Source organism: Peromyscus californicus, unplaced genomic scaffold, assembly GCF_007827085.1.
Source record: "Peromyscus californicus insignis strain IS unplaced genomic scaffold, ASM782708v3 Scaffold_1__1_contigs__length_55948999, whole genome shotgun sequence".
NCBI lineage: Eukaryota > Metazoa > Chordata > Mammalia > Rodentia > Cricetidae > Peromyscus > Peromyscus californicus.
The window spans coordinates 25481431-25506208 of record NW_026294492.1 but is presented as its reverse complement, the minus strand read 5'-3'; the positions used below and the strand labels follow the sequence as shown (position 1 = coordinate 25506208).

The following is a 24778-nucleotide window of genomic DNA, read 5'->3' as shown; positions in this document are numbered from 1 at the left end:
GGACTTTCTAACGGATCAAATGACCTCTGTGGCTAGCTAACAGAACACTAATCACCACATGGAAGTGCCATCTCCATGGGGGAAATGCCTTCTAAATTCCAAGCAAGTGACTTACAAATGAACCGAGGTCAAGTCCCTTTTTAAGTTGGGGGCTTCCTGTATTTGACATTCCTACACAAGGGACAAGTGGTCGCCGCAGTGACTTCAGCATCCTATTAGCCATGTGTGGTTGCTCATTAAGAGGAGACCGTTAGACAAGGGCCCCTCTCAGGGCCGTTTGTCACAAAAGTCACAGGAGGTCAGGGACCATTTTTCTTATCCCTGAGTTTACGTCGTGTTCAAGTGCTCCTGAACAGCAAGAAGAAGAAAGAAGAAGAAGAAGAAGAAGAAGAAGAAGAAGAAGAAGAAGAAGAAGAAGAAGAAGAAGAAGAAGAAGAAGAAGAAGAAGAAGAAGAAAAGTTCCCATGAACAGAAAGCAACCTCATTCACCCAAACTGGGCTTGCATGGCCACTGTGGGGCAGACACTGTGTGGTGTGCAGACTGGAAACACTTAACCTGAGCCTGAGAATGACCTCCCAATGACTCGCTCTCCTAGGCACAGCTAAATCCCTACCTCTTCCATTATCCTAAGAAACTGCCTGTGTGTTTCCCCTTCCAAATTACTGTTTCAGGACTCTGAGTCACCCCCACCCCACAAAAGATTTCTAAGTTCTTTTTTTTTAATTATTTTATTTTATGTGTTATGAGGATTTTGCCTGCACGTATGTCTGTGTAACATGGGCATACCTCGTGCCTGCAGAGGCCAGAAGAAGGCATCCGATTCCCTGGAACTGGAGTTAACAGACACTTGTGAGCCAACATGTTGGGTGCAAGGAATTGAACCCAAGTCCTCCGGCAGAGAAGCCAGTGCTCTAACTGATGAGCCATCTCTCCGGACCCCCCAAAAAATAATCCTTCAACTTACAACTCCACAATCAAAGAACTATGTTTATTAGTCCATGCCGACCCTGGTCCCTATAATCCTCACCCCACTATGGTTTGCACTTAGGATAAAGTCACTCATCAAATCAAGTACCTTTAAGAGCCTTGATAACATGAGCCTCACATGGAAACTCTTGAGAAGGAGAAAGGATATCATTGTCTGAGATCTCTGCAAAGGTGCCAGGGAAAGTGGTTTAAAGCAGTGTGTTCAAGGGCAGCTAATGCGCATCGAGGCTAGACGCAAGTTGAAAACACTCACTGAGAATGCATCTGCTGGGAGAGTCCCACTGAAGGCTTCGGCTTGAGGGTCAAGGTCATCTGAGCCACTGGACTGACTCTTGGGAGAGTGTCTGCCTTCTTAGTTGAAGTATGCTTTGCTGCTTGCTCAGGAGGGACCCAAGAGGACCCATGATTCTGTCCTCCAAAGACCGGTGACACGGTGTCCTGGGAAGCTGTGGTCTCGCAGGCTTTGCCCTTTGTCCCTGGCTTACACACACAGAGCTGAGGCCGGAGACACATCCCTCCATTCTGGCATGGCGGAACACAGCTCGCTGCAGAAGACAACAGAAGACAGCTTTGAAGAAAAGCACAGTAGACTCTTCACTAGTTCTTCCAAAGGGTTAACAGCGCAATTGAATGTTCCCCTGAGAGCGTCATGATGATGGTGGTGGTGGTGGTGGTGACAGCTGATACCGTTAGTGGCCAACTATGTGACAGTAGTCCCCAGAAACCATTTTCAGTAGATATTTTTCTATGCCCATTTTATGGATAAAGGAACAAATGCAAAGGTGAAGTAGCTTAACAAAGATCAAACAATTGTTAGGAAATAGAAGAGGTAGTAGTCAAACCCCATCGAGCTGACTCCAAAGGCATCATTCTTAACCACTGTATTATGACGGCCTTCCCAAAGTACACCACAGATTTAAAAAAAAAAAAAATTGTAAGAAAGCATCCTGTGGTGGTTTGAATGAAATGGTCCCCATAGACCTGTAGGGAGTGGTACTATTAGGAGGTGTGGCCTTGTTGGAGTAGGTGTGGCCTCATTGCACAAAGTGTGTCACTGGGGGTGTTCTTGGAGGTTTCAGATGTTCAAGCCAGGCCCAGGGTCTCTCTCTCTCTTTCTCTCTCTCTCTCTCTCTCTCTCTCTCTCTCTCTCTCTCTCTCTCTCTCTCTCTCTCTCTCTCCTTGCTGCCTGCTGATCTGGATACAGAACTCACAGCTACCTCTCCAGCACCATGTCTGCCTGGATGCCACCATGCTTCCCACCATGATGATAATGGTCTAAACTTCTGAGCTATAAGCCAGACCCAATTAAATGTTTTCTTTTATAAGAGTTGCGGTGTCACACACCTTTAATCCTAGTACTTGGGAGACAGAGGCAAGCAGATCTCTGTGAATTCAAGGCCAGCCTGGTCTACAGAGCTAGTTCTAGGACAGCCAAGGCTACACAAGGAAATCCTACCTCAGGGGAAAAAAATAGTTGATGTGGTCAATGGTGTCTCTTCATAGCAATTGAAACCCTAACTAAGACACATCCTGTCACTGTTTTTAAGTTATACTCTGTGGCATGAAATTAAATTTAAGGCCTACTCCAACAATGCCACACCTACTCCAACAAGGCCACACCTCCTAATAGTACCACTCCCTACAGGCCTATGGGGGCCATTTCATTCAAACCACCACAGGATGCTTTCTTACAATTTTTTTTTTTTTTTAAATCTGTGGTGTACTTTGGGAAGGCCGTTATAATACAGTGGTTAAGAATGATGCCTTTGGAGTCAGCTCGATGGGGTTTGACTACTACCTCTTCTATTTCCTAACAATTGTTTGATCTTTGTTAAGCTACTTCACCTTTGCATTTGTTCCTTTATCCATAAAATGGGCATAGAAAAATATCTACTAAAACCAGTTTCTGGGGATTAAGTTTGTGTGTGTGTGTGTGTGTGTGTGTGTGTGTGTGTGTGTGTGTGTGTGAAGCCATGGGTGTACGTACGGTGCATACACCTATGTGTGGTTGTGCGTTCATATATGAACACGTGTATGTAAAAGCACATATGCCTATGGAGAACAGAGAGTGACGTTGGAGTATCTTTCCCAATTGTTTTCCATTTTACTTGTGGGGGCGGGGTGGGCAATCTCTCCACGGAGCCTAGATGTTGTCATTTTTGCCAGGCTGGTGCCAGCACCACTCCAGAAACCCTCCCTGACCCCACCGTTCTGTGCCAGAGGTGGGGACAGTATTACAGAAGTTCATGACCACACCTAGCTTTTTGTGTGGAGGCTGGGGAATCCAGATGCAGGTCTTTGTGTTTGTACCCACTGAGCCATCTCATCTGGCCCTTAAATTTAATTTTAAAAATTTATGTTTAGCCGGGCGGTGGTGGCGCACGCCTTTAATCCCAGCACTCGGGAGGCAGAGCCAGGCGGATCTCTGTGAGTTCGAGGCCAGCCTGGTCTTCAAAGCGAGTTCCAGGAAAGGCACAAAGCTACACAGAGAAACCCTGTCTCGAAAAACCAAAAAAAAAAAAAAAAAAAAAAAAAAATTAATGTTTAAATACCTTTGCCAGGATTTGACCAAAAAGAGTCCCTAGTCCCTGAGAAAAAGGACTCTTCCGCACACTCCCAGGCTGTCAGAGCTTCCAGAGACTTCGTGGTTGGTCCAACTCACTCTTTTTACATGGAGAACAATGGTGACAAGGTTACTGGCTGGCTATCTGCCGGCTAATCTGTACCAACTTCCAGTGAGTGCTATGCCGCCCCTAGCGTCATACTGGGGTACACCAACAAGGAATAAGGTCTTCGTCCCCTGTCTGCTGGGGTGTCTGAACTCTGGATCACCCGGCATGTGGCCAGGCAGAGTTACAAAGCAACCGGGGCCACAGGCAGGGTTAGTGGATCTGACCATAGGTGAGGTCCCTTGGGAGAACTGAGGTCACTGAGGTAACTGCATTCCTTATGCAACGTCACAGGTTTCTGGCAAGCTCCCGTCAGACCCTTCTGTATCTGTCAGAATTCATTTATCTGCTGCCCCTTTACTGATAATCTGCTTTGGACTTGAACTCTTCACCTTGAGATTACACTACCAAACTTCCTACCCGTCAGCGCCTGCTCACTTCAGTTGACTAAACGATTCCAAAAGAGATGAGAGACATTATGTCTTCGTTAGGGTTTCTATTGCTGCGATGAAACACCATGACCAAAAGCAAGTCGGGGAAGAAAGGGTTTACCTGGCTTATACTTCCATACCGCTATTCATCATTGAAGGAAGTCAGGACAGGAACTCAGAGCAGGAACCTGGAGGCAGGGGCTGATGCAGAGGCCATGGAGGGTGCTGCTTACTGGCTTGCTCCTCATGGCTTACTCAGCCTGCTTTCTTATAGAACCCAGGACCACCAGCCCAGGGATGGCACCACCCACAATGGACTGGGCCCTGCCCAATCAATCACTAATTTAAAAAATGCCCTACAGGCTTGCTACAGCCCAATCTTATGGAGGCATTTTCTCAATTGAGGCTCCTTCCTCTCAGATGACTCTAATCTGTGTCAAGTTGACACAGAACTAGTCAGCACAATGAATCACAAGAGACTTGGTTATGAAGAACTGAATGATGAACATCTAACTCCCTGGAAACCTATTAGTTTTCCATAGGAAAAGACGCTTTTTCCATCTTGCTATGATATGATTCCTATTAGTCATAACAAATTTTAAAAAATGGTCCTTGAATATCAGAATACCAGGCACCATACTTGAAGAGAAAAGAAAATTAGAGCTGGAACCAGCTTTGTAGATGATATGACATCAGTTAACCTTGGCCGGGGAACTGTAAGTGTTTCAGAGCAGTTGCTGCTAATTCTAAAGTGGTCCCCGAGAGCCCCTCCTCTATTAAGCTTCTAGAATTCGAATTCAAAAGCTCTGCCCTTCTAGAGTTAAGGATGCCAATCCGTCAACATGTTCCTGACTAAGCAAACTTGGTAGCTGGGCCTGAGATCCTGGGCTGCAAGGACTTGCCAGGCCACTATTATGTATGGAATGTCACAGGGCTGAATGGGTTCCACCCAAGGGAACAGAAGCAGCCAGGAGCGAGTACTGGACTTTCCACTGGGTGCATCTGACAGAGATCAGGCCCTGGGCAGTTTCATATATGCATTATTCTCTTAATGCTATCAGTCAGGAGCATGTATCAGTCTAGCATGATTTCCGCTCCTCCTTCCTCCCGAGGTGTCCTGCAAATAGATACTACTCTCTCAGTCAGGCTGCAAGACACAGCTTACAGGAGCTGGCACCCAGGGGAAGGCCACGGATTGAAACCACCCAGCATTCCACTCAGTGTACCACAGGGACCTGTCTTTAGGAAAACATAAATGGATTAGAATGTAAAAGGGATGTGACTGCTTTTTTTGTCTCAAATTTTATATGTAATAAGAGTACAGGAAGGAGGTAATTTAAAAAAAAACACTATTTAAAACATCAGGCTAGGGAGATGGTTCACTTGGTAACATACATGCCATGCAAGTGTAAAGACCTGAGTCCAGATCCCTCGAATCCATATTAAAATATTGGGCAGGGTGTTATGATCTCAGTACTGGTGAGGCAGAAACAGGAGGCTCGCCTGGGTCTTACTGGCCAGCTAGTCTTTGACAAACTGGTAAGCTCCAGGTTCAGTGGGAGACAGTCTCAAAACAATGAGGTGGGGTGCAGTAGAGGAAAACATTCAACTTTGATTTCTAGCCACATCTACACACATGTATGTAAGAGTACGCATGCACAGACACACACACACACATACACGGATTACACATATAAAGAAAACGTGAAAATTTCAGAAGTAAATCCTACTAGAAGAAACAGAATATTCCATGCATTAGAATAAATGTCTCCCAAACTGCCCTTCTGCAGTCAAGTTTTGAAGACAATATACCAGTTGCCCTACCAAGACTGGGGCAGGATCCCTGTGGAGCATGCACCAGGAGTTGTCTTGAACTGGGACAGCAGGAACAGATGCCCCTAATGCCCAATACAAGCCCCAAGCCCCTCATGTGTCAGGAAAATGCCAAACCCATGCTCTTCGATCATGCTTTATCATACATTTTTTTCTCCTGTACCCTTGAAACTGCACGCACAGTGTTGTTGTGGAATATTTATTTACTATAAAGATGAGTCTCTGCCTAAAATGTCTTCTGATTGGTTTAGTAAAGGAAATGGTCAAGAGGTAGGCGAGAGAGAATAGGCAGGATTTTCAGGGAGAGAGAGGAAGAGGAGGAGGAATCTAGGCATGAGGATTTCACCAGCAGACTCGGAAAAGTCAGATGTGGAAAGGTAAAGAGCCACGGGGCAGAACATAGATTTAAAAAAATCAGTTAATTAAGTTATAAGAGCTAGTTGGAAACCAGCCTAGGCTAAAGGCCAAGCTTCCATAATAAATAATACGTCTCCATGTCATTATTTGGGGGCTGGCAGTCTAAAGATAGTCTGACAAGAAACACTTAAGGGAAAACAATGGTTGTCCAAGTCTGGTGCCTGGGACAGAAGCAGCCATGTTATGAGAATGCCTTCCCTGGCAAGATGTAAACCACCCATATCTACCCTCTCCTAATATGGTTCCAACCGCAAACAAACAGATGATAATACAGATGTTCAACCTGGGAAACCAATGAGTTTGTTGGATTTACTTAGAGCATGGATGACTCAAGAGGCTCTGTTAGAAAGTCTTCATCCAGCATGAATTATGGCTTCTTCATTACTTTCTCCCAGCCTGTATACTCTGGCACCTCCAGAGATCCCAAGGACTCATGTGATTAGAGCAGAATTGCGTGTAAATGGATGGGAGAAGTGGCTGGACCCTCAGGTGAGGGTCCAATGACCCTCCTTACCCCGCCCCCTTCTATAAGGGAACGTCAGCAAAACCAGACCAGGTTGGTCTCTTGGAAGCAAGCATGTTTTGCTTGGGGGGGTGGGGGGGCGGGCAGCACTCTACAATGAGCAACAGCACTCTTGGGGAACTCTCTGGACATACACAGTCCTGGGTTGAAAATCTGAACCTGGAACCTGGTATATTGTGACTAAGGTGATTAGCTCCAGCCTCACTTGTGAGAACCACTGGCAACCAGTCTGTGGAAATCCTATACCAACAACAAGGGTTTGTGTACTCACTGTGTAAGTCTGTGTGTGGTGAGTGTGCCGGTGTGCTCACCTGTGCGTGTCTGTGTGCGGAAGCCGGAGGCTGACTACATATGCCTTCCACTGCCGCTCTCCGCCTTATTTTTGAGACAGAGTCTCTCACTGAACCTGGAGCTTGCCATCTTAGCCAGACTGCCTGGCCCGCAAGCCCCAGGGACCTGCTCTTCTCTGCCTCTCCCCAAAGTACAGCGTTACAAACAAGGACCACTGTGTCCAACTTTTTTATACAGGTTCAGGGGATCTGACCACAGGTTCTTATATGGCGCAGTGAGCACTTTACCACTGAGTCACACTCAACCGCAGGATCTCTAGTTCTTAAGTTGAAAGTTTATTATTTTCATGCCGTAACTGTTTTTACATCACTGAATTCTTCACTGTTATCAAAGCATTTGTTTTCTATTGTCCTCTTATTAGAGCCACGGTGTTGAGCTCTGTGGACCACTATAATGTTAAGGAAATGAGGTTTTGTGTTTGGGGTTTTTTGTTTGTTTGTTTTACTTTCTTATCATGTATTTATTTATTGTGTGTGTGTGCCCACGTGCACTTATGTTTGAATGTGCATGGGCAGACACTACAATATGTGCATTGAGGTCAAAAGACAATTTCATGAGTCATCATCCATGTGGATGGCAGAGCAGGAACTCAGGTCATCTGGGAGCCTTTATCTGAGGCTGGGATAAAAGCATGTCTCTACCAAGGTTGGATAAAGCACAGGGACAAATAGCCAAACGAATGGAAACACATGAACTATGAAGCAATGGCTGAGGGGTCCCCAACTGGATCAGGCCCTCTGAATGGGTGAGACAGTTGATTGGCTTGATCTGTTTGGGAGACATCCAGGCAGTGGGACCGGGGTCCTGTGCTATTGCATGAGTTGGCTGTTTGAAACCTGGGGCCTATACAGGATCACTTGGCTCAGCCTGGGAGGAGGGGACTGGACCTACCTGGACTGAGTCTACCAGGTTGATCTCAGTTCGCGGGGGAGGCTTTGCCCTGGAGGAGGTGGGAATGGGGGGTGGGCTGGGGGGAAGGTGAGGGGGACAGGAGGGGGGAGAACAAGGGAATTCGTGGCTGATATGTAGAACTGAATTGTATTGCAAAATAAAAATTAAAAAAAAAAAAGCATTTCTCTATAGTAAAGACAGCTCCACCTCTATTGCATAATAATGCCTTCACCCCCAGACTTGGTTTGCACAGCTGTCAATCAAACAGTCTCCATTCCTTCAAAGTAGACGCTGGTCCATCAAAATTAATATTCAAAAATACTCTGCAAGTACTCAAGGCCTATGAGAGTTATCCCTTGTACCTTGTAGAACTCTGGAGTGAAACAAAGTCGTAAAGGACCAAGGAGAAGATCACTGCACTGGCTGGGAGAGCTGGGACAAGTCAGGGAAGTTCCAACACAAGCAGCTGAAGGAAGCCAGGCTAAGAAATGCGGATGCAGAAATGCAAATGCAGAGGAAAGAAAGAAAGAAAGGAAGGAAGGAAGGAAGGAAGGAAGGAAGGAAGCAAGCAAGCAAGCAAGCAAGCAAGCAAGCAAGCAAGCAAGCAAGCAAGCTCCTAAGAGTTACACAGAAAGGGAAGGACAAACCTCCTAATGGTGGATAAAGTAGATGACCCTATAAAAGACTTCTGCTCAAAACTCAAGAAAGCATAGTGTTTGCCTCCACTTCAGAAGAAAAAGGGTTTTACAGTTTTTAAAGCCAGGCATGGTGATGCATGCCTTCATCCCAGGACTCGGGACACAGAAGTCCCACTGGTTGTAGGTGAACCCAGGGTACAGAATGAGACCTTCCTCTGTGGTGGAATAACAAGCCTTAGAAGGCTGGATGCAAGAGATAAACCGTCCGCTATGCCATCCTGGACAAACAAGAACACAGCACTGATTACTGAGGGGAGAGATGCAGCACTCTAGGAACACAGCTTGGGGAGAAGAACTACAGAGCATGAAAGCCCACCTCAGGAGGTGGAGTGACTGGAATGCACAGAGCATTCCAGAGAAAAGGGACCTTAGGGACCTGCAAATGGATCTCCATCAGTCACCTGATACCAAGTCACCAGACACAAGGTGAGGCCAGAGAACAACCACATCAAGACCTGGATGTGGCAACAAACGTCCAGATCTCCTCTAGGATGCAGATCCACTTCTGTGGTGCTGGAGTCAGGACAGGAAGTCAAAACCCAGAATTAAACTCTTGGAAAAGGACCATGTAAGGTGAGGCAAAGAGGATTGCCACACGTTCAAAGCAAGCCCATTGTTTGGGTGGGAGCTCCACCTCAACTCCTGGCATCCCTAGACCCAAAGAGTCTGGAATGTTCTGGTAGATGTACCTCAATTCCCCTCCCCCATCTCTTTCCCCAAACTCGTCCCTTCAAAGCCCACCAAACACAGCTCCTCCCCCTAGAGATGCTCAAGACCACTCCCACAGGGTATATAAGCTGCATCCCAGAAAACAGACACATGGTTCTTCCAGTCTCTCATCCCCCATCTCCTCTCTGGGGGAGCCAGAGAATCACCCGGGAATGCTTTACCCATTAAACCGGGCTTTCCTAATTTGGTCTGATTTGGATTGCTGCATCGGCTGAGAAGCCTATGGGGTGCAAAAAAACTTATCACCCTTATTAAGATCAATCCACGTAAGTCTATTTAATGGGTAATGGAGATTTATTAAGATATAAATTGAGGAAATACACTCACAAATACAGAACGGAGTAGACAGCTGAAGTCATCCTCTGATCTGACCAGAAGTGAATCCACCTCGCAGGCAGGAACAGGGAGAAGGGGCCTGTGACCCTTCTCCCTCTCCTTTTAAGAGGTCACATACAACGGCAGGAAGCACAGCCTCCTTCAGGACCTACAGCCCAAGGTCATGGGCAGAGCAAATACCACTACAAGCCTGGGTTGCATAGCAAGTTTTGGGCTAGCCTGGACTATAAAATAAGACCCTGTTAAAAGAGAGAGCTAGGAGGGGGGAGGTAAGAAATAATCAGTATCTCAACATAAAAATAGACAAGAGGGGAAGGGGGAGGAGGGGTGGGAGGGGGAACTATGGTTGGGATGTAAAATAAATGAAAAAAATTTTTTTAAATTAATAAAAAATTTAAAAAAGAATAGACAAGAGTAGTGCCCACAGGAAAATGAAAACACATTCCAATTAAACATAGATGCAAAATACCTAAGTGAATTGTTGATAGACCAAATAAGTCAGTCTTTCAGAAGCAGAAAAGTAAGTGGAATTAGTTCTAGAAACATAAGGAAGGCCCTGCTGTTAGCAGACCAAACAATGTAATTCCCCATGTTTAAAAAAAAAGATGAGAATTTAACTCCAGGAATGCAGAAAAGCTTCCAGTGAAATCCATGACTTACTCATAACAACAAATAAAAACTGCTTGCCAACCCTGAATACACAGGGATTTCCTTATTCTGCTAAGCAGTATCTACAGCAAATCCTACAAACAACATACCAAGATCCCCAGCAAATATTGCAAGCACACTGCAGAAACATTCCTGTCAATGCTGGAAACAAGCCTAAATGCTCATAATAATCTCTAACTGGGCCCAGGCAACATGACGAAGCAAAAACAGAAAAAGGTCTATATTATGCCAAAAAACAAGAAACAAATTTATCAACTTTCGTAGTTTCTCTAGTTTTACATATACAAATCACTGGAAATTCTACAAACTATCACAACTGATAAGAAAGATCCAGAAGAGCTGAGTGTAGTGTCTCTCCCTATCACTCTCCACCGCTTTATACCTTTGAGGCAGGGTCTCTCACTGAACCTGAAGTTCACCATTTCTACTAGGCTGCTGGCCAACAAGCTCTCAGGGTCCACGTGGCTCCACTCTTCAGCTCTGTGGTTTCAGGAACACAAGGCCACACCTGGCTATCACATGGACACTGAGAATTTAAACTAAGGTCTTCACACTTGTCAAGCAAGAATTCTTACTCACTGAGCCATCCTCAACCCCAGGATGCTACTTTATAGTATTGTTTTTAATTGCACGATCATGTTGCAACTTCCCAATTACATTTTAAGATAACACCATGTGCTTTTATGGATGCATATAAACATGCTAGACTTGTGTCCAACCTGTGGGCCATATGCAACCATCATGCAGCCCAACACAAAATTTTGAACTTTCTTAAAACAGTCTGGGACTGGTTTTGCAATTTTTTGTTAACTTTTGTGATGCCAGAGTATAAACATTGTGGATCACAATGTCATATTTCAATGTCAAAAGGTTGGACACGCCTGTTAGCATCACACTAAGTTTATGACATTATCCTCTCTGGGAAGGAAGAGAAGTAATACCAGAGGAAAAGATATTTCACTTTATGGAAATTTAATCTTATAGTTTTGTTTTGCTTCATTTGTTGTTTTGTTCTTTGGAGATAGGGTCTTGCAAGATAGCCCAAGATGGCGAGGAACTCATGTTCCTTCAGCCTTAACCTGCTGAGTGCTGACATTACAGATGTATATCATCGTTAGAGATGTGTATCACACCCGCCTCAATTTTTTTTTTCTTAAAAATAAAAGATGAGGAGCTGGAGCAATGGCCTAGTGGTTTAGAGCACATACTGTTATTATCGAGGACCAGAGTTCAGTTCCCAACACATACATCAGGCAGCTCTCAACCACCTGTATCTTTAGTTCCAGAGGGTCTGACACCTCTTCTGTCCTCCAAGATTCCTGCACTCAAGTGCATACACTAATTCACATACACACATACACATAATTAAAATGAAAGGTGAGTATCAAATATAATAAGCAGATACATATTGACTATGGGTAACAAGTGTGTAGATGGTCGCCGTTAAACCTTTTATATTTTCCTACTTTTCAAAAATTCCAATGTTTTCATTATCAAACAAAAGCAAAGTGATAGAGTAATAATATAATGGGGTCTCTCTCAGCTGGCAGAAATTGCCACCATCTGACAAAATGAACTCATGACTTGCAGAACACCACCATTGCCAAGAACTGGGTGAGCCGGGTGGGCTACAAAAGTTCCTCCATCCTTACCTCCCAGGCTGGCCTCGCAAAACCACATTTGTCATTTGAATCAGTCACAACTGGATCAATGCTCCATTTTGGGCCCAAATGGTAAACAGTTTCAGATTTCTCTCCACTGGCAGCTACTCCGGGTTGACAAAGCTAATCCTTAAGTTCTCTCAAAGTTCAGTGACTATATTTTTAGGAAGCGACCCATGCCCTCAAGCCCGACCTCCTGTGCTTTTCATCTAAAAGCACAGCCCTTGGTGATATTTAAAGCCTGTCCCAGCCCACACAGCTCTCCTGGACTCCCTGCCCCTTGCCTTGTGCTCCCAACGAGTTGCGGCATGTCTGCCGCCTGTGTCCTGGGGAGAAATGTGAGCTGAGCTGTGTCTTCAGTGATCTAAGACAGCAGGTGAGAAGTTGCTCCCTGTGTGGCTTCGGGGCCCTGCCCAGCTGCCCTTTGAAGTTATTCAATACGAAGGAATCTAAGAAGCCTAGAATGAGGTCACAAGTTGAAGACGGAGCTAATTTCTCCAATACCCAAACCCAAATAAATAATGTGACTTCCTTGTAAACAGTCCTGGGTCTGCCTCCTTCTCAGTCCCTACAGAGAAAAATAATAGCATCATAACCTCCCAGTTCTTGTTCCAGCCAGTCTTCTGCAACTGTGAAGAGATAACTGAATTTTCTAGAGGGAGGAGCCACATTTCATCAAGTACCAATACACCGAGTCGACCTTACGGAGTTTTCATCGATGTGAAAAAAAATCCGTTTGAAATACCCGAGGTTGTGTGTATGTGTTTGTCTGTCTTGTTAGCAGTATGTCTGCTGTCCTTGTCCCCACCTCTCTCTAAATCAGACTGTCACATCTCATAGACCTTCTTGACGTTGAACACCCACGTGGCCTGATGTTCCCAACAGCAAAGCTTCATGTAGGTTCAAGTAGGTGGTTGAATCACATGGAACTCAGGGGGCCAAGGCTGCGTCCAGAATCTCGGGGCCTCTCTCGGGAGGTGGATGCCTTTACGCCCCTCAGCAGCCTCCAAGTGTGTGAGAGGCTTCAGGTTCTCTCCCCTGAGCTCAGAAGGAGTGTAGATTGCCATGTGATTTAATTTAAAATGGGTGATTAGTTGGGCCCACACCTCCTGATGCCACCAATAACTGCAAAAATCACCCACAGAAAATAACAAAGTAAGTCATGTTGCATAATGAAAAACAATGCTCTTAGCTGGGTTGTTCCTAGTCCTACCAATGCTGTTTTATAGAGTTGTTTATTTGTTTGTTTTTAAGTTACAGGTGCTCAGTGGGAGGAGGAGGGAGTTAAAGTCTGCAGTTTAGACTATACAGACTCTTGCTAATTAAAAAATAGCAAAAAGGGAGAAAATAAACCAGAAAAAAAAATCAGAAAATACCATTAGAAAAAAAAATATTGAGTGTTATCTTTAATGAAGTTAAACCAAAATCATTTCTTAAAAAAAGAAAGACTCATGCTTGGAGGCCTTTAATCCCAGCACTGAGGGGGTGGAGGCAGGTGGATCTCTGAGCTCGGCCTCCTTCAGGAGTTTGATGCTTTCATGTCACTTAGCAGTCCTCATGTGTCCAGTGCCCTGGGAGCTGTGCTACAGAAGGCTTTGGTTCTCTTCAGGGCAGGTAGATCTCTGAGCATTTGAGGCCAGCCTGGTCTACCACAGCCAGTTCCGGGCCAGCCAGAGCTACACAGTGAGTCATGACTGGAAAGAAAGGAAGGAAGGAAGGAAGGAAGGAAGGAAGGAAGGAAGGAAGGAAGGAAGGAAGGAAGGAAGGAAGAAAGGAAGGAAGGAAGGAAGGGTAATCAAGACAATGGGGGAAATTCAAGTAGCAAATAAACTTGTGGCTACTGTCCAAACCAATGATGCCATCCAAAGAAGTTCAAATAAAGTAGGGAGGAATACTGTGACTGCTTAGCTTTTTAGGCAGACATACAAAATATCAGCCAGGGTTGCTGCTGTGAGAGGAAATTGTCTTTTCCTCTAATGTGTGTGTTTGTGGATGGAAGCTTGTGTGTGCATGGGTGCAGACATGAGTGTCAGCCCCGGCCATCTTCCTTGAACTCTTTGATCCTTCTCTACCTCTTTTTTTTCCTTTGAAGCAAGGTTTCTCTGTGTAGCCCTGGCCGTCCTGGAACTCCCTCTGTAGACCAGGCTGGCCTCGAACTCAGAAATCCGCCTGCCTCTGCCTCCCGAGTGCTAGGGTTAAAGGCCTGAGCCACCACCGTGCGGCTATCTCCACCTTACTTTTTGAAGACACGTTCTTTCACTGAACCTGGAGCTCATCTATTAGGCTAGGCTGGCTGGCCAATGAGCTCCAGGGATCCAGCTGTCTGGGCCGTCCCCACTCTGTACCCCTGCACTGGGATTGTAGACCTATGCCATTGCGCCCAGCTTTTACATGAGAGCTGGGAATCCAAACGCAGTTCCTCGTGCTTATAAAGCAGGCGCTTAACAGATGAGTCATCTCTCTTGTCCTGGCAGATGCATTAGAAAACAAGTTAACAGCCTAATTTCTTGACATGTATCCTAACAATGTAAAAAAAAAAAAAAATTACTGTGCCCATGCATATGTCCTGGTATCCTTGGCAGTGTTATTTACACCGACCAAAAATTCAAAGGAATTGTAAAAGGTTGGGCAAAGCACGGTTAGCATAGAGCCACTCAAAATCAGAAATATAAAGTGATGCAAATTTCCAAAGCGTTGGGAAATACTAGTGTGAGTTAGAATGGTGTGATTTCACGATTCACTTAGTCACTTCTTGACACCTCCAAGTTAATCTCATTGGCCAGAGGAACTCACTCTGCAACTGAGTCCTTAATCCCTTGGCAGGCATTCTCAGTACAGACCAGCACTCTATCCCCAAAACTCCAAAAGCTTAGAGGCTCTAAAATCCCTAACTGTTAAAACACCAACACGACCACAAGGAGAAAACTCTACATCTGACATCGTACGATGGGTCAAAGCAGGGGTGTACGAAAAATATCGTAGAGTACAACTTTCAGGCAATGTTTATAATGGGAACATGAACCTTCAGCAGATTTCACCCTCAGGTGAGTGAGTCCAACCCAGAAGATACTTTATTCTGCATATGCAGATATAACAAAATCCAGGAGGAAAAAAAATCCAAATGCAAGCATTTTGGATCAGGGCTACTCAACCTGAACGTCAAGTAGCCAAAAAGCCTTCTCTGGAGTCCACTCTTGTGACAAAGGGCTGAGTGTCTGCCTGACAGCCCTGGAGTCTCAGTCACAGGCGGCTGATTCCAGGAAGGCACAGGGCCACACTGAAACCAATTCAACTGTACTGTCCAGAAATGTCACCTGCCCACACTGCAGGCAGCAGTTCTCAGTTGTGCTGGCGCTGAGGGCTGCCTGATTTATGAGTCATTCTTTGCTCAAAGAAGCAAACATTAAACCCATCTAAGGCTTTTCCTTTTAACATTAATAGAATAAATTTATTTTGTGCCTTCATGGTAGTAAATGCCGGTGGGTAGCTGGTAAATTCAAGCTCCTGGCAATCTTGGAGTTGACAGACTTCAACTATGATGTGCATAGAAATCATTCTATAGGATGCCTAATGAGAAGACAACATATTCTTAAATAATCTTGAGGCTTGTTTTGATACCATCCATGTTAGTCTGAACATTGAGCCCCTTCTTAATGCTAGCTTTAAGCCACAAACTTTGGATAAAGAGATGGAGAATTTTTTCCAGAAAATCAGAGTCCAATATGTAATACACACACCAAAAAAACTTTAATCACTACGTGGAGCCAGAAATTAAGAATGCTTGCTGCTCTTGCAGAAGACCCAAGTTTGGTTTCCAACACCCACATAAGGCAGCTCACAAGTGCCTGGGATTCCAGTTCCAAGGGATCCAACACCCTCTTCTGGCTTCTGCAGGTACCAACACATGCATGGCATACACAAACCCATCTATGCAAGAGGCCCTTAATTAGGCAACTGATCAATATCTGTGAATTTTTCTATTACGATAATAATGGGTGCTGACCAGGGACATGGCTCGGTGGCTAAGAGTGCTTCCTGTGCAAGCATGACAATCCGAGTTAAGTCACCACTACCCACCCAAAAATCTGGGTGTGGTCCCACATGCCTATAACCCCAAAGCAAGACGAGGGGCAAGACTAGAGTATTGGGGGTCTTGCTGGCCACAAACCTAGACCCAGGTCCAGTGAGAAACCCTGTCTTAAGTGATAGAGCAGAATGCCCAATGTCCACTCTGGCCTCCGCATGCACATGCACGTGTGCGCGCGCGCGCGCACACACACACACACACACACACACACACACTTTAATTAAAACATAAAAGAGATCATCATAAAAGAGAAAGATACAAGGAATTCTTAGAGGGAGAAAGCCAATGACCAAAAATCTAAAAGTTTGACTTGCCCTGCATAAATTCAGCTATACTAGTGAGAAGGCAGGATGCTATACATCAGATAATGAAGAAATGGCCTCTTCCCCCAGCTCCATACCTTTAGGCAAGTCTGACTTGTCCCTTCAATTAAACACTAAGCAAGAACTTTGCACTCTGTGGCACTGGACACCGTCACACATACCAGAGATAGAACCGGAAACAGGAAAGCGTACCCCTTACAGCCCAGCCTAGACAGTCAACAAGGAATATAGACAACTATGACAACCAAAGAGAGCAGTGTGCAATCCAGAGGGCATTTCCAGGGGATTCATGGAGTTAGGGAAGGGTACTCTGAGACCGTGAACTTAGGACATGAACAAGGAGAGACATGCCAGAGCCTGAGGCCCAGCATTACAGCTGGTCTCTTGTGCCCTCAGTCCTCAGCTTGTAGCTGGCCAGCTTTGCCAGCCAGCTTCTCCCTATGTTGTCAACGTGATCTTTCCTTGGCATCTGTCTAAATTTTCTCTTAGGAAGACACCATTAACACCGGATCAAGGTCTGCCCTTCACTAAGGACCTCTTAAAAAACCGTGTTCCAAATGCAGTCTTCCCTGCGGTCCTGGTATGGACATGAGTGCATCCTCCAAAGGTTCTCCTCATTGTAAAGGTTCAGAAGTAGTAGAACCTTCAGGAAGTGGAGGGTGGGTGGACAGTACTAAGCCGATGGGGGCACTGCCCAGAGAAGAGTAGAAGTAATCATTTAGGGATCCCAGTTAGTTCCCAGAGTGGGGTGTTCAGCTCCTGGTGACCCTCTGGCTTTCTGTCTGACTTGGGACCCTTCTCACACTTGCTCCCATAAAGAGGTCTTCACAGAGGAGGAACAAATGGGACCACCCAACCTTGGACTTCCCAGCCTCCAGAATTCTGAACTAAATAAATGTTTTTTTTCTTTATATTCTACCCATCCTCTGGCATTTTGCTATGGCAATAATAAATAAATAAATAAATAAATAAATAAGACTAATGTAGACTTTAACATGTGAATCCAGGTGAGGAAGAATTCAGCCTCTGACATGTACCATCACTACAGTGATTTAACACTACTCTGTGTGTTCTGGTCAACTACATAACATGTAAAAGAGAAATGTGTCGCGAGAGACACCGACCGCTACAGTTTTAGGATCAAACCCAAAAACAAACATCCTACTGAACTGTATCATTCCTAATGTAGGAGATCTTAGGATGTTCAAATACACCCACTGCAGTATCACAATCAACGTGGCAGTAAAAATTGCAAACATTCTACTCATAGAACACATAGAGAGCAGATAAGAATCCTGGAATGTGATACAGTCATTAAAAGCAATGTTTAAGAACTTCCATTGACATGAAACAGCTTATGGTATCTTGCCAACTTTGCTTTGAAGTTCCTACCTTTTCTGGACCTCCTGCCAATCAGGCTTATACCTCCGCCTCCCTGCTGAACCTGATCTTGTCAGGCTGCCAAATCTGGGGTAGTCCCCTCCCTTCTTGGCCTCAGCAATGCTGGCCATGGTAGATCTGTTCCTCATCCTCAACACTCGCCTCCTTTTACCACTGAGATACCACAACGGTCACCTTTCTCCCCACCTTCCCGGTGGTTCCGTCCCACACTCCCCCAGCTCCTTTCTCTTCCCGTCCTCTATTTGTGTTACAATTTCCCATGCTGCCTTTCTCCATGGACACCTTTCCTAGTGATCTCACTTAGAACCATAGCTTTAATTTCCGTTAAGACTTTTCCCTAAGTTAGATGATGGACTCTGCCCTCTCGTTTAAACTTCAGACTTCCGTGTCTAGCTGTCACATCCATGCATACAGGAGGAGCTTCTCAAACTTAGCATACATTGTGTCTCCTCTCTCCACTCCAAACTTTAACAAGATCTGCTTCCTAGTATCCATCTTCCTGAACAGCCCCGCTCTCCACACACACATACACACTCACTCACACACATATTCATACACTCACACATATTCATACACTCACACACTCACACACATTCATACACACATGCACAGACACGCACACATACATACCAGCCCAGTGTGTCCACGTGCTAGAGCCACCATAACAAACCCCCACCAACCAGGTATCTTAAGCAACAGAAGCACACTGCCACACAGTCCTAGAGGCCACAATCTAAGATCAAGGTATCCGAGGGCCTGGTCTCTGCTGATGTCTGGGAGAAAGACTATTCCATTCCTCTCTTCCAGTTTCTGGCAAATGGGCATTCCTGGGCTTGCAGATGGTATTATTCTCACCTCCATATGTCTTTCCTCTATTTGTTGCTATACTTACATGCTGTGGGATGGTCTTTCTGTACACTGTGAATATGTGTTGCTATTATTGGTTAATGAAGAAGCTATTTGAGCCTATGGCAAGGCAGGATAAGAGCCAGGTAGGAATTCCAAGAGAGATACAGGGAGAAGAAAGGCAGAGTCTGACAGACACCATCCAGCCGCCCAAGGAGCAATAAGATGCCAGCAGACCGATAACGCCATGGCCATGTGGCAACACACAGATTAATAGAAATGGATTGAATTGATTTGTAAGACCTAGTTAATGACAAGCCCGACCCATAGGCCAAACAGTTTGTAATCAATATAAACCTCTGTGTGTTTACTTGGGATCCAGCAGCTGCGGGACACAGGATAACTTCCGGCTACACTTACATACCTTCTTTTTTTAAGGGCTTAGTCACACTGGGTTAGCCCCACCCACAACACTCACTGGCATGCAGGCTAGCATGACCCCATTATAGCTAACTACACTGGCATTGACCCTAGGTCTACAGACAACAATCCTTGGCCAAGATCCTGGGGGTTAGGAGTTCAATATATGAAGGGAGTGACGTTTTAACACATAATACCATGTTACTCTTCTATTTGACTTTTATTTTACACACAACACACATCAAACCCATCTCTAAATCCCGTGGGCTCTTCTTTAACTATAATTTGAATCTGACCATTTTCTCACTGCCCCCCACAAACCCCTACTCTGGCAGCCTTGTCCCCAATTTCTAGTCTCCTGAGGAGAGCAGAGGGAGCACATTAAACCCAAACCAGATGACATTCTCTGCTCCGAGCCCTCTTGTGAAATGTAACCACAGCACGCCAGCTTGGTCCACTTCTCCCCCAAGTCATCACGCCCGTCACATCGGCTTCCACGCCAGGTCCCAGGCCCTGAGCTTGCCTCCGATGCAATGTTCTTGCACTGGGCTGCTCCTGCACCTGGGACGTCCCTTGCTAGATCACTCACAGGTCGCTGGTGTCACTCCCCGGGAAGCTGTTCTCCAAAACATCAACTCTCTGCCTTTATTGTCGCTGACACGGTCCCATTTTTATCTAGCCGCCCTCTGAGATGAAGGTCCACAGGAAGGGAGAAATAGTGGGTGTCTCTGCCCTTGTTCGGGCAACAGCATCTGCTAGAATGATCATCAAAACCACCGATGAAGAATGAGTTCATGGATACAGGTGGAAAGAAAACATACTCAAATGTTACCATGAATGGTTACCTACGATGGCAAAATTATATCATTTATTAGCTTTTGCGTTAAGTTATATTACACTTTGCAGATTTCCTAATGGTCTGTTCTTACTGTTACAGTGCAGTAAAAATCAACATTCCGTTTTCAAAAAAGAAACGTTAGCTGGCTTAAAAGGCTAGTTTAAATACACTTCAAGTTTTAAGACTGTAACTTCCACAACATAAACAATGTAGGAGATAGGACACCATACACCAGACTTTCCAATAACTATGCTATATTGAGACATAGTATTTTAACTGTAAAAGCCACTCTTCGCCTACTATGATAGGTTAGTAAATCTGTTATTATCCGTATGTTTAATTTATTCACAAAGCAGGCTTCCTTTTATATATTTATGTAGCATGAGTGTGCACGTGTGTTCGCATTTGTGTGGGCACGCACTTGCGCACTTGAGCATGCAACAACACGTGTGGATTTCAGAAGACAACTTGTTGGAATAGGTTCTCTCCTTCCACCACGTGGGTCCTAAAGATCTAATTCAGCTATCAGACTTAACAGCAAATGCCACTGAGCCATTCACTGGCCCTGAAGAGCTGGCTTCTTTTATTTCCATCAACCAAAACAGTTAAACTAGACAGGCCTTTTTAATTTTTTTTAAATCAGAGCAAAAAAAAAAAAAAAAAAAAAAAAAGCTTTGTGGCTGGACGATGGTGGCGCACGCCTTTAATCCCAACACTCGGGAGGCAGAGCCAAGTGGATCTCTGTGAGTTCGAGGCCAGCCTGGGCTACAGAGTGAGTTTCAGGACAGGCACAAAGCTACACAGAGAAACCCTGTCTCAAAAAACCAAAAAAACCAAAAAAAAAAAAAGCTTTGTAAAACTGAAATGTCTATCAACTTGAGAATTAAATCTCTCAAACTTGTTTTAAGATAAAGTGAGGGAAAACTATGATCGAAAATAAAATGTAACCTCTTCTGATTAGGGAGGGTCACAGTGGTTAAAAGCCATATTCCACAGAAGCCAGCCAGCCAACAGAGACTGGAGCATGTAGCCTGTCTCTATATTCTTTGGGCCTCTGTTCTCTCATCTATAAAATGGGAAGGATAAAATAAGAGATTCTATGTAGCTTCGTTAACATATGCAAAGCACTTAGGATAATCCCTGACTCGGGGCAGCACCAGACAGGTGTCAGTCATTATGCCCCACCCCCCAGCTCATCCCACCCACACCCTAGTACAGCTTGTGAGGGAGTGCTAGAGAGACAGGCTTTTATTTCAACCACTGGAATTTTACACTAACCTAAAACAGCCTTCCTCATTGACTCAAACACACTTAGCTACTGTTGTTTCTTTCTGTACCACACTTAATCATTCAAAGTAAAAAATGGTTCACAGTAAAATGCCAGTAGGCTGCACAGAGCTTAAAAAAAAAAAAAGAAAGAAAGAAAACCCACTGTATGATCCTCCTCAGGCTCCACACATTTCCTAACTGATCCTCACAACTAAATGAAAAATGGCTGACTCAAAACCTTTCTAAACCACCACTTGAGTTATTCTGACAGCATTCCTGAAGGTAAATTAATAGCGGTGTTATATGACTTCGGAAGGAACACTCTGGAAGAAATGCCATCCACGCCATGCCAAGGCTTTTCCTCCCTAAAATAAAAATGCTTCCAAAGGTCACTGATGTCCAAGTATCATTAGCAAACATACACTGGGCAGGTCATGGCCACAGCCCCAAGGACTGTGACAATTAAACTCTTACGTTGGGCAGGCCAACAGTTGACGCCTCACTGTGAAATCCAAGGTCACTCCTCCAAATGGAAGGGAGCAGCAAGGCCAGAGACCTCTTTGTAAGCAGTTAATCCTCTGGCTACTGACCCTTTGCTGTGAAATATAACCTAACCATTTTCAGAAATGAAAACTGAAATAAAACTGTAGACTCCAAGGCCCGTGAGGGCACAGCTGAAAGGAATAAGGAAAGCCCTCCTTTCAAAACAAGAATCCATAAAATTAAATTTTATAATGGGTTTTCTCATCGCTGACATTTTTATAAATAGAGAAATTATCCTAATAAATACATGAATTTAAAATGTTCCTTTTAGGGCAGAGGGCGTAGCTCAGCAGTAGAATGAATGTTTCACATATGCAAAGGCCTAGAATTCCATCCCAAGCATCCAAAAATATAAACAAATCAAAGGCTCCTTCATCTACGTACCAGGTTGACTTTCCTTATGTGGTCACACTGTTTGGAAGTCTGGGGAGATGGTTCAGTGGGTGTCTCAGTTAGGGTTTCCATTGCTACGAAGAGACATCATGACAGTGGCTACTCTTATGAAGAAAACGTTACTTGTGGGGGCTCACTTGTAGTTCAGAAGTTCAGTCCATTATCATCATGGCGGGACACAGCAGCATGCAGGCAGACATGGTGCTGGCGAGGCAGCAGCTGCATGTTGACATGCAGGCAACAGGAAGCAGACTGAGTGTCACACTGAGAGAAGCTTGAGCAAAAGAGACCCCCAAAGCCCGCCCCCACAGTGACACACTTCCTCCAACAAGGCCACACCTCCTAACAATGCCACTCGCTTTGGGGGCCATTTTTTTTTTTCAAACCACCACAGTGGGTAAGGTTGTTGCAAGCTTGAGGACCTGAGTTCAGATCCCCAGGACCCATGTAAAAGCCTCAAGTGGAGACATGTACTAAACACAAGGGTTGGAGGGACAGAGACCCATAGGGCTCCCTGGCTAGGCAGTCTGGCTAAAACAGCGTATTATCAGCGTGCAAATAAAAGTCTGAATAATCATTAAGACCAAATTCCAAAAACGACTACCTTTCTGCTGGAAGCTGCTGGCCCTCAAATACATTACTACCCAACTCATTGGACCCGGCTTTTTAAACAACAACTGATGATGAACTTAATAATGATGATCTTACTATTCCCAAATTTTTCATATTTGTGTTTTTCAATAAAATGAGTGGTTGAAGAAGCTTTTAAACTTTTAATCGAAGTAATTCTTCATCATTGAAAATAAACCCTAACTAGCTTGGGCTAACAGTAATCTTGTTTGTTTTCTTACAATGTAGAACAGCTACGATGTTCCCAGCACATAGCTGGAGGATATAATTACGAGAAAGAAAACAAGGAAATCCCATCCACCGGTTCTGTAAGTGAAGATTTAATAAGGCACGAGGGCTACATCATTAATCACGGGCCTCAAACAGTCTGCCAGACTGGCTATTCAGTAATCTCTCTGAAAGCCCCTACAGCTCATGGATTCCTGACATCCCCTTTCCCCTTCGACTTCTTCCTATTATTGTCACGGCTTGTAGGTGACATAATTTGGAGCAGGCTTCTGTAGGGTGAGAAGAAGGGAAAAAGATCATTGTGGCAGTTCTCTGGGAACCACCAGTCTCTAAAGACGAACTCTTTATATATATATATATAAAGACCATATGTACAAATTTCTTTTATATATATAAAATTTTCTTTATATATATATATATCCCCATCCCTACTTGTCAGTGTCTTCTCTGCCCTCCATCAAAAGGCAGAGCTGACGCCTCTATTCTTGAATCTGAGCAGGGTCAGAAATGTCCCAACCAACAAAATGCAGAAGTGCCACTGTGAACCTGTGAGTCCAGGCACTAAAGGGAGGCAGTAACACTTCTGCTTTCTCAGAACTGGGTTCCCAGGTCACAAAGAAGCCCAAGCAACCACGTAGAGAGGTGCATGGAGAACAGAACCGGAGCCCTGGCAATTATAGATGTGAATAATAAAGTTGAGAATCCCCAACACAAGCTCCGTAGCTCTGTGTCTTCAGGCACTGAATATGATCCACTGTAAACCCAGCCTTCTAAAATTTGATAATGCTAGCCACAGCCTGTGCTATTTTATACAATCTAAAAGAGCTGCATCATGTATAAATATATCTAGCCACAGTTTAAAGTGATACATAAAAAAATAGTTGTATCCTTTAAATGAGTGAATTGTGTACAGTAATGAATTATATCTCAATAAACCTGTTTTTTAAAAGATTTATTAATGTATATCTGTGTATGTGTGCAAGAGTATGTACATGTATGTAGTACATACCCTCAGAGGCCAAAAGATGGTGTCAGATCTCCTGGAGCTGGAGTTATGAGAGGTTGTAAGCTGCACAACATTGGTACCGGGAAACAAAATATAGTCCAACATGTGTGTAAGGAACCAAACTCTGGTCCTCTGGAAGAGTAACAAGTGCTTTTGAACTGTTGAGCCATCTCTCCAGACCCAATAGAGTTGCTTTGTAAAGCACAGCATGCCCATATACGATGAAGCCATCAAGTAACTTAATCTTAAAGTACATAGATGTTTATAAGGACATGTACAAACAAATTGGTCCAGCTGTGGCAAATGCTGTTGGGTAACAGTTTCCTCTGAGAGTAAAACATTCCATCCTGCAGGGAAGCTCCTTAAGCAGGAAGGTAAACAACTCAATAGAACTTCAGGAAGTCCCTGAAACAGACAAGATTCACTTGGCCCCTCCCTCCCAGAGTAAAGATGCCAAGCTAAAGACTCTCAGATGAGCCAAGATACAAAGAAGACTGAGACCAGACCTGGAAGAGGTTTTGACCACAGTCACTGGGAAAGGACACTCTCCAACCTGTTGAGCTGCCTGCAGGCTGTGCAGTCAGCTCCAGGTTCCCAG

The 24778-nt window shown here is 44.7% G+C and overlaps 1 protein-coding gene across 5 annotated transcripts in view; it reads right to left on the bottom strand.

The window, feature by feature from the left end:
* Positions 1-24778, bottom strand: part of Ltbp1 (latent transforming growth factor beta binding protein 1) — a 396032-nt gene that overhangs the window by 333197 nt on the left and 38057 nt on the right. For 4 of the 5 annotated variants that reach the window (XM_052746278.1, XM_052746279.1, XM_052746281.1 and 1 more), the window contains exon 3: positions 1242-1533. The exons of the other annotated variant lie outside the window; for it this stretch is intronic. In XM_052746278.1, coding sequence (XP_052602238.1) covers positions 1242-1533 — 292 coding nt within the window. The remainder of the gene's footprint in view (positions 1-1241; positions 1534-24778) is intronic. 5 annotated transcript variants of the gene reach the window in all.